Here is an 11131-nt window from a genome sequence, read left to right as displayed (position 1 = left end):
CACTCCGGTGGGACTAATCACGGGAGGAGTAATCTTTGGCAAAGATGCTCGTCCCTGGAAATGTCACATCTAATCAATTGTATATTTCTTTGGGCAATCACTGGAAAATGAAGTCTATATTACAGAATTTACAAAGAACACATTTCTGAGGGTTTAATCAGGTGTGGATCACAGCACTGTACTGATGTTGATTTGCATTTTTAAAATTCTGATGAGGTGATTTTTGCTGATTATTGTATTGCACTGCATCCAATAATGCATGAAAGCAAAGGCTATTAAATATTTGATTTTGAAATTTGGAACACTTCTGTCATGTTTTATGAAAACTCATATTGTAATTACCCACCAAAAATCACATGTTTTTTTAAATTTAATTTCAGATTTGTTCTTTGCAGCATTCTTGTCACTGTAGATATGTTCATATGTTTGTTTTTAAATAGAAAACACCTTTTACAGCTAAAGCACGCAGAGATGCTACCATTTTTTATTAAATAAAGTCACTCCATGCATAACGAAGATGAAGATGAAGATGTGCGCAATGTCAAGCGAGGAAAAAATAAACAGACCTCTTTCCATTTGTCACTTTGATAATTTCTTGGAACAGAGTTAACCTCTAATCCCTCAAATCTGAATTATTAATCTGTTACTTTAATATATGGTTTGGCATCTGTGCTCTTATCAAGGACACATACTGAGTGAAACAGTTTGATTAGAAACAAACTTCTTGAAATAAAACCCAAGTACAAAATCATTTTAAAGCATCTCAATGTTCTACTCACCTGTTTGAATGATTTCTCTAAGCTGAGCAGTAAGTGTGACGCTGAGCGTGTTACAGGTGTTCATTTATAAGTTCTCTGAAGTGTCGTGTATTTGACGCCAACCAGGGGAGGTTCTGTCTGACATCATGAGGGGCTGACTCTTCAGTAGAGAGACTGTTGTGACGAAGAGTTTCTGTATTGTGCTGATATTTTTACACAAGCAAGAAATCTCTGAACTGTGCCAGAGGTTATAGATAAGCTTGCCAGTGTCAATTTTCTTTGACAGGGAGCATCACGGGACCAGTCTGATGATGCTCTCTGTTCACTGGGAGCGATGAATGCTGTCCTCAATCACTGAACACAAGTGCAGGAAAACATCAGCAGTCGAGAGCAGATCTAAATTGTGTTTGCTGGGTTTTAGTGCATCAGTGTCTCACTCATGTAGCTGAAGAAAACAGCTAGTTTAGATTCCCAATGGAGTGCTCATCAGTTACAAGTGAAGTTGAAAAGAAGCTGTGGCAGGTGCATAAAGCCTGTGTGTGTGAGAGTTATGAATCAGGACGTACTGGGATCGATTGTTTCACAGAGCGGTTAATTTTGAGGCTCTGCTAAGTAGAACCCAATGTTCTGTTTCCATGTGAAGACAAGAAGGAAAACCCACAATGATCCAGAAGTGAGGGAGACAGAGAGAGAAAAAAGGGGGTGGGATTTATTTGCATTACTTCTTTTTTGTCTAGGGGGGCAGCAGAGGATCATTGTACCTGTTTGACAAGCACAGCAGGTTCCCACAAGTAGAACCTGACGCTTATGGTAAATGGCCTGTATTTGTATCCGGTCGTTAAGTCTGACGTCACTAGCCGTCCATATATCCATATACCATATATGTCCATATATCAAACGATCACTATGGCATTACTGAGAGTTGAAAAACTGTCTTTCATCTTTAATAAAATGATCAGCGTTCTGCTCTACCAGGTGTAACAATTGAGTTTAACATCCAGGCATCCATGAAAACGGAATTTATGACATTTAACGGAGTTAGAAGTTAGCAGGAAGTTAGCTCGCTAGCTTCTATCTAAATACAATATAGCATGTCCTGACTGCAGGGTTTTGGAAACAAATTAAAACGTACAGCTCTGTTATCACTTCCAACATAAATGAAGACAGAAAACAGCAGTGACGTTTGTAGGGTTACTGAAGTTTGGCTAGCTGGTATATAATGATGTGCTGCGTGACCGCTAGCGACACAGCTATGTTAGCATAATATAAACAAGATAACTTTTTTTCCACTCGATAACGTGAGTGTTCTCGGTGGTCAGGAACAAATGTAATTGCATGGCAGGATGCTGTAAAAGGACCAAACTTCAGCCAGGAGAACAACTGAGATAATCCATCCACAATACGAGGTTAGTCATTCATATACTGCTGCATGGGCTGGGCTGTAGTTACATCCTAAGGTTTTTAAAAACTGAGCTTAAATAAATGATTAGCAGTAATAAAAGCCGAGGGAGGTCAACAGTGATCACTGACTGTTTTAGGAGCTTTTTGAGATTAAATAGAAGAAAATACATAACATAAAGCATGTTAACAACACAAAAGCCATATTAAACGCAGACTACTTTAGGCCCGGAAGTAGGCTTCGTCACGTCATCACTTAACGACCGGATAGCGCTTTACTTAGTCCCTATGGACCCCAAAGTGCTTTGCACTACATACAGTCATCCACCCATTCACACACTGTTGATGGCAAGCTACATTGTAGAAACTGACAGAGGCAAGGCTGCTGGACACTGGCTCCACTGGGCCCTCTGACCACCACCAGTAGGCAACGGGTGAAGTGTCTTGCCCAAGGACACAACGACCGAGACTGTCGGAGCCAGGGCTCAAACCGGCAACCTTCCGATTACAAGACGAACTGCCAACTTTTGAGCCACAATCACCCCCTATCCTTCCTATCCGGTTGTTCAGTCTGACGTCACTAGCCGTGTCTGGGTCTAAACTCCGCTGCAGGTCCATATATCAAACGATCACTATGGCATTACTGAGAGTTGAAAAACTGTCTAAAGTCTTTCATCTTTAATAAAATGATCAGCGTTCTGCTCTACCAGGTGTAACAATTGAGTTTAACATCCAGGCATCCATGAAAACGGAATTTATGACATTTAACGGAGTTAGAAGTTAGCAGGAAGTTAGCTCGCTAGCTTCTATCTAAATACAATATAGCATGTCCTGACTGCAGGGTTTTGGAAACAAATTAAAACGTACAGCTCTGCTATCACTTCCAGCATAAATGAAGACAGAAAACTAAACAGCAGTGATGTTTGTAGGGTTACTGAAGTTTGGCTAGCTGGTATATAATGATGTGCTACGTGACCGCTAGCGACACAGCTATGTTAGCATAATATAAACAAGCTAACTTTTTTTCCACTCGATAAAAGTTAACGTGAGTGTTCTCGGTGGTCAGGAACAAATGTAATCGCATGGCAGGATGCTGTAAAAGGTCCAAACTTCAGCCAGGAGAACAACTGAGATAATCCATCCACAATACGAGGTTAGTCATTCATATACTGCTGCATGGGCTGGGCTGTAGTTACATCCTAAGGTTTTAAAAACTGAGCTTAAATAAATGATTAGTGGTAATAAAAGCCGAGGGAGGTCAACAGGGATCACTGACTGTTTTAGGAGCTTTTTGAGATCAAATAGAAGAAAATACATAACATTAAACATGTTAACAACACAAAAGCCATATTAAACGCAGACTACTTTAGAACCGGAAGTAGGATTCGTCGCGTCATCACTGAACAACCGGATTCTTGTGGTTCTGCACTGTGTCCTGCACATTCTTCCTGCTTTCTCTGCATCTTTCAAATTAAAACACTAAGCCTGTGCATCTCCAACCAAACCATTGGTGCACCAGCATAAGGACAAGTGCAAAAGAAACAGAGTAACAAATGGAGCTTAAGCTTAAAAAATTACATATACAGTAGGGAATGTGTTTATGCAGAACCAAACAAATCCACAATAAAATCCAATGCAGGACAAATTTATACCAACTTAATAGGATTTAATAAAGAATAATCTATTCATGTCAAAAGCCTGTAATACAAATCATAATCTTGGCTGCTTCAGTGGGTCATATAATTGTAGTAAAGTTGAGTCACATCTTATAAAAACACAAGCTGTGAGGAAATCACAGTGCTATATAGATCTATTCCTACAGTGACTTGGGAACTGGTCTGGGGCTCTGGGGGGGGGGAAGCAAGGTAATCCACTCACACCCTTCTCTTCAGCACAATGGACTAGAGAGACATGACTTTATTTGGAACACGTGAAAGACGTTGTGTATTTTCATATTATGAGAGAGATTAAGGTGAACAGAAACTGGGTTAACCAGTGCTGCGATTTCAAACAACCTGATGAATGTTGATTTGAGTTTCTTAGATTCAGTATGAAGAGGTACGTAGTGTGTGGACAACTGTACCTTCTGACCGATGGTGTATTCTGGAGCGGGAGTTTTATGCCAGTCGGCATGTTTGTTGCATTCTTTGGTGCGTAACAGTGCCACCTGAGTGGCCCTCCAAAGCTGGCGACACATGCAGAGGTGAAACTGGACCAAAGGAACAAAGTACTCACCTTCCACGGCCAAGAACGGGGGGGCTGATACCCTAGGGAGTACGCCCTGTAGCCGAAGACTTCAAGCTGTTGTGGGTATACTCCACCCCGGGCAATTGCTCGCTCCAGATGGTTTGGTTGGAGGCGACGATGCAGCGAAGCACGGTCTTCAGCTCCTGACTGGCGTGCTCCGTTTGTCCGTTGCTCTGTGGTAACCAGAAGAGAGACTAACCTTTTCTTCTAGAGGTGAGCAGAGTTCCTTTCATACCTGAGAGGTTAATTGAGGTCCATGATCCCATACTATATCCTCCGGGATGCCATGGAGGGCGAACACGTGGTTAGTGAGCTGCTGGGCTGTCTCCAGGACCGATGTGACTTTAGGAAGTGCTACAAAGTGAGCAGATTTAGAAAACTGATCAGCAACAGTCATTATTGTGTTGTTACCTGCTGACGGGGGTAGGCCGATGGCGAAGTCCACATGATATTAAACCACGGCTGAGCTGGTGGTTGTAGCAAGCCAGTCGGTGGTTGATTCCCCAATTTGTCTCGGGCACATGTAGAGCAGGTGGAGACATATTCCTGAGCATCTGGTGACAAGGTGAGTCACCAGAAATAGCGCTGGATGAAGGTAATCATTCTGTTTACTTCTAAATGGCATGTGAAGCAGGCGGTATGAGCCCAGTGTGGCACCCGGGAGTGGACGGTGGACGGAACAAAGATTGCCCTGCGAGCCCTCCTCCGGGATCCGGTTCGGCTCTTAATCTCCCGAACGGCCAACTCGATCTCCCATGTGATTGCTCCAATAGTGCAAGTTGCTGGAAGGATGGGCTCAGGATCCTGTTTCTCCTTGTGCGTCGAAAACTGCCGGGACAGAGCGTCCAGCTTCACATTCCGGGACCCTGGCATGTATGTAATTGAGAAGTTAAAGCGGATGAAGGAAAGAGCCCATCTGGCTTGCAGTGCGTTGAGTCATTTTGCTCCATGTAAGTAAGCCAGGTTCTTATGGTCTGTCTAAGCGATAAATGGCTGAGCCATGCCCTCCAACCAGTGCCTCCACTCCTCCAAGGCCAGTTTGATTGCAAAGAACTTCCAGTCTCCCACATCATAGTTGGGCACTGTAGGAGAGAGATGGCGAGAGAAAAAGGCACAGGGCCATAGCTTACCATCTCGTTGCTGGGAGAGGGTGGCGCCGACTCCAGAATCCCAGGCATCCACCTCCACTATAAACTGGAGGTGCAAGTCGGCTTGTGTCAGGATGTGTGCGGTAGTGAAATGCTCCTTTAACTTAGTGAAGGCCTTTTGAGCTGCTGGGTCCCACTGAAAAGGGATCTTGGGGGAGGTCAAATGGGTCAAAGGTAAGGCGATTTTACTGAAGTTCCTGATGAATCTGCAATAAAAGTTAGTGAAGACGAGGAACTGTAGGAGCATAAGGCAATCTGTGGGTTCTGGCCATTCCACAACCACTCTAACCTTAGCTGGGTCTGGCTTGAGTTCATTTAGTTGAGTTCGATTATGTAGCCCAAAAATAACATTTTGCACATGAAATTCACATTTTTCTCCTTTAACAAAAAGTCTGTTCTAAAGCAGCTGCTGGAAGACCTGTCTTACATGGTTATGTGTTCAGTTTCAGTCTTAGAGAAGATTAGAATAATGTCTAAATACACGAAGATGAAACGGTTGAAAAAGTCCCCGAGTACATCATTAACCAACGTCTGGAAGACGTTAGCCCGAACGGCATCACAAGGTACTCAAAGTGACCGAGATGTGTGTTAAAGGTTGTCTTCCATTTGTCAACCACGCGGATTCTAAACAAGTGATACGAATTAACGACTCGTAGGCCCGTAAGCCCCAGGAGCAGTTCGATTGCCCAATCATACATCCTGTGGGGGCATAATGCCCGCACTCAGTCTTCACGAAACACTTTGGCCATGTCATGATAGACCGATGGCACCAGAGAAAGATCTGGGGGTTCTGAGACTGGTGGCAATTTGAATGCTGAAGCAGGGGGAGTGGCAGATTTAAGACAGTCCACTTGGCACTCCCCCCACCCAGATGTGCACGTCTTCTTCCAATTAATATGAGGGTTATATTGTTGCAACCAGGGGTGACCTAAAACAAACGGTGTTTGAGGAGCTTGAAATACAAAAAAAAATCTGATAGTTTCTGAATGGTTTCTAGATAAAGTGAGGGCGACTGGTTCTGTAATGTGGGTGATGTCTGGCAGGTGCTTTATTGACAGAGTGGAAATCTGGAGTGAGAGTGGCAATGGCTCGGTAATTAAATTGAAATGTTTGACGAGAGCCAAGTAAATGAAATTTTGTTTGATTGTGCCGGACACATTGCAACACAATGTGCCTCTCTTGCCACAAACCAAACACGGAGACCAGACGACAGGCGAGAGTGGCCCAACTGCATGGGCTCCTCCTGATTTAAGACCTTCCCCTGCTCACAGAGCTCCGCTTGGGCTCCCTCAGGCACCATCTTGGATTGCTCCGAAGGCTCGTGGGAGATGTAGTGCAGAGAGCTCCGACGGGCGCACAGATGATCATCATCTTTGATACACTACAGGTATGTCCCAATTCCTGGGCCGCAACCTTCGGAGGACACAGCCGTCGCGGTCTACATGGGCTGGGTCCTTCGAAGACCGAGAAGGCCAGAAAACACTGAAAAAAGCCAAACAATAACATTTTTAAGTTATCTAAGTGACTTATATATCATGTTTAACCTGAGTACCGAAAGAACATGGGAGGTCTAAAAACGATGTGCCGGGAGTCCGGTTTTCTCGCCGGCTTTAGTGAGCCTTGTCCTCCCAGTCAGCTATCTAGCTGGTGCGTAACAAACGTCTCCAGAAATGTCGGCGCACTTTTACAAATGCGTGATCTCTTGGTAAATCAAGCAGATATTTGAAGTTTACACAGCTACGTTCTCGCCTGAAAATACCTTAAAAGTTTATTTCGTGAGCATGAAAGAGTAAGAGTATTAAAACTAAGTAGCTGCCGCCATTTTTGGAAACTGGAATTGGCTGGGCCGTAGGGGGTAGGCTGGGCCACGAAGGATGCACTTGACCCATCCTTCATATCCAGGGAAATGAAGGAGGCATTTTTTAGCTGCATTTGGTGCAGCCTTCAAATTGGGCCAGGTGCCATTGCCTAGCTGTGATGTATACGGCCTTCAAGTTCATTGGGTACCTTATATACTTTATAGGTACCTTACATTAGGTAAGTCCCTAGGAACTGGGACTTACCTAATGTTAACAATGCTCCCAAAGAGGTGGGCAATACCCGCATTGTCAAATTGTCCTTAAATTCATCACAAAGATTATTTAACAAGGTACCTCGCAGCACGTTCTCTCCCCAGCGAGTTTCTTTGGCCTGGATCTGGAAGTCAATGGAGTAGTTGGCCATTGTCTGCCACCCCTGCTTCAAATTCAGCAGGCGATGAGCCGCCGCTTTGGGGCTCGACCCCTTGTCAAACACACTCTTAAACTTTAACAGAAAAGAAGGATAGGTTATTTCGGGGTCGCCTCAGAAAACCGCCTGAGCCCACTGCAGTGCGTGGTTGCACAAGTGAACAAAAACTGCAAGTTTTGCGCCATCATCCTCAAACAAAAAAAATCAATGAAATTTGCATTAAAACCCTGCACATTTTGATAGCTCATATTAAATTTAGTTCTTTGCATTCTTTTGGCAGCGAAGAAAAACACAGCTCAAAGTGGTCTAACTCAAAAAATGATCTTTAATTTTACATTTTCCAGAAAATGGAGACTGAGCACAGAGACTGCGGAGTCTGACTGCGGTAGCAGCCAGGATGGTTATATTATGCAGCACGTCACACACACACACACTCAGTTTACTCAGTTCCTCTTTGTGTGTGAAACTTCCTCTTTTCTCCAGTTCTCCTGTCTAAGGTCTGTTGGCAGGGCAACTTCTCACCCTTAACCTAGTTCTTGTCTCGTCTGAGCTTAAAATACAAAAAACAATATAATCAGACAATAAGCACTAAGAATATATATTAAATATATGACACTCACCAGTGAAGGGCTCAGGGGCAGGTAGGCAAAGACTCGAGGTACCTGGTTCTGGGGCGGGAGGAGCCGGCTCCACCATGGGCGCTGCCGCTCCATCCGAGGGAGGATTGGCTGCAGGTGCTGTGCTCTCCCTGCTGGAGAGTGCGGGGAGAGAGAGAGCAAAACATACACAAAACCTGCAACTATCATGTGCCAGCCGGACCAGGACACATCTAAGTGAGTCTCCCTAGTTGCCCTAACCAAACCACATTTTGAGTCAAAAATGTCTTCAGATCTTTGGTCCCCACAAAGATTGTTATGCAAACACTTTTAAAATGGTGAACTGTAAATTTTACACTTAAGCATTTTTCCGGGATTTAAAGAAAGGAAGAAATAACACATCCTATTTATAGTTTTTAGAGGTGTTGGAAGACAGATATTATTGCTAAGATGGCTTTTTCACTTGGGTTGTATGCTATGTTAACCTAACTGTGTGGTATTCTTGAACATACCAGTGTGCTTTATACATTTGAGCATGGCATGAATGTTCACTCAGTAGGAAAGAAAATATAGATCTGTATACAACACATTTAACTACATTGAATAAAATCATATGTAGTGTTTTTTCCCTGTAGTGGTGCAGCTGAGTTTTTGGTGTGTGGCAAACACTAACCCTTGTTAAAAACTCACTGTTTGACTTATTCATTCATTATTATGTTGGAGAGGTATGGTAAATGGTAAATGGCCTGTATTTGTATAGCGCTTTTCTAGTCCCTAAGGACCCCAAAGCGCTTTACACAACCTGTCATCCACCCATTCACACACACATTCACACACTGGTGATGGCAAGCTACAATGTAGCCACAGCCACCCTGGGGCGCACTGACAGAGGCGAGGCTGCCGGACACTGGCGCCACCGGGCCCTCTGACCACCACCAGTAGGCAACGGGTGAAGTGTCTTGCCCAAGGACACAACGACCAAGACTGTCCAAGCCGGGGCTCGAACCGGCAACCTTCCGATTACAAGGCGAACTCCCAACTCTTGAGCCACGATCGTATGTGGGGAATGTATACACCCCGTCCTGCACCATGCACCTTGAGAAAGACATCACACATGAAACAGATAGATGCTCCTTTTGCTATCAGTATGATGCTGATTGGGATTCTGAGCCTAAATGTCCTCACAACCTCACCACAGTCACTGGTCCACACATTCACTGGAAGGATAAAGTTTATTGATGTATTTTGTCCTCACGGTGGCGCCAAAACACAATCAAATAGTTCACATGTTCCTCGTAGAAATTCATCACATTATGAAAACATGAAATTAAAATGCTTATAATTTTAACATTGTCTACTAGTTGTTGATTAATTATTGATTCAATTTTTGATACAGATTTCTTTCACTGATTATGAAAAAAATGCATTCAAGTAAAACGTAAACTGTGAAAAAACAAACAAAAACAAAGCAGGACTTTACACTCAGGATTTGACTCTCACAGTTACAGACAATTATTTTTCATAGATTTTAATATGTGTGTTATAGTTTTATATTTTGTGAATCTAAGCAGGTGGGTTTTGCTCCTGTGGATTCTGGTTCTTCTCTGGGTCGAAACAGGAAGTAATCTTTTTAATGCAGGCGTCAGAGAGGAAAGGCACCTTCTCTAGACGAGACAAGTAGACAAGGGGCTGGATTGTGCTGCTGATGTTCAGAAAGGCAAAACCCGCGGGCTGCACGTAGCAGCGAAACACATGAGGGGAGTAGTAGTCCTCAAATGGAAACAGAGCAACAAGTGGCAGGTAGTTGAACACGATGATACACAGGATAGAGAGCACCATCTTGAAGGCCTTCTTTTTCATGGGGTGCATTGCATCTTTCCCTGCACCGGTGGACTTCTTCAGTGCCCACAGGATGCTTGCGTTACACACCACCATCCAAGTAAATGTTGCCAGTACCTCACCGGTGAACAGCTTTTCAAAGTTGGGGAGTCCTCCCACCATCTTGGCTGCTGAGTATGCAAAGGTGAGGCAGAGCACCAGCACTGAGAGGCCTAACCTGTACTTGAAGTGTTTAAGTTGCCCAAAAGCGATTGGAAAGAGTACAGCTACAAAGCGATCCAAGCAGATGCAGGAGAGGAACAACGGACCGCTGGTGTCTTTCACGCCATAGGAGAACTTAATGGCAGACAACACCTCTTTGAGCTGCCAGAGGTAGAGATTAAGAAAGCTCAGGGGGGTCATTGCACCAAAGTAGGCATCCATGAAGGCCAAGCAGCCCAAGAATATGTCTGAAGTGGAGGGCTCTTTGCGATTGTGGATGAGAATAGCAATGACGAGTAAGTTGGCCGGGATACCCAAAATTACATTGATGCACTGAACGGCCAGGTCAAAGAGAACGGCCTCTATCAGGTTGTCGCACCCATCAATAGCACTGAAGGATGTTGCCGTGCTGTTTATGAATGCTGTGGTATTGAGAAGCAGCTGGGTCAGGATGGATGTTGAGCTGAGTGATGAATCATTTGTGTCCATGTTTGTGCTACCACAAAAATCAGCAGTCTGATGGGAGAGGAGCGAGAAGGATTATTGAGCTACTTCTGACCAGTAAGAAGCACAAAAAACAGCAGCTGATACCACTGAAGCCACGAAGTTATTAAAGTGTTTTGGTTTCTTTTACATCTGTGAAGCCACAGCCTGTCTGTTAATTATTATCCCTGCTTCTGATCTGCTGAGATTCATCTTACAAGTAGAGATAAAG

The 11131-nt window shown here is 44.0% G+C and overlaps 1 protein-coding gene across 1 annotated transcript; it reads right to left on the bottom strand.

The window, feature by feature from the left end:
• Window positions 1–9939: 9939 nt before the first annotated feature.
• On the bottom strand, window positions 9940–10905 carry LOC147332742 (G protein-coupled receptor 183-like). The gene has a single exon (XM_086290710.1). It carries the CDS (start codon window positions 10903–10905, stop codon window positions 9940–9942), a length of 966 nt encoding a protein of 321 aa, XP_086146836.1.
• Window positions 10906–11131: the final 226 nt, after the last annotated feature.

This window comes from Aulonocara sp. 'chitande type north' Nkhata Bay, linkage group LG4 (genome assembly GCF_057382095.1).
Source record: "Aulonocara sp. 'chitande type north' Nkhata Bay isolate Kocher_YH1m ecotype deep benthic linkage group LG4, A_spYH_male_GT1.1, whole genome shotgun sequence".
Classification (NCBI taxonomy): Eukaryota; Metazoa; Chordata; class Actinopteri; order Cichliformes; family Cichlidae; genus Aulonocara; species Aulonocara sp. 'chitande type north' Nkhata Bay.
Note: the sequence above shows the minus strand (reverse complement) of the source record. Positions and strands in the feature narration are given on the sequence as shown.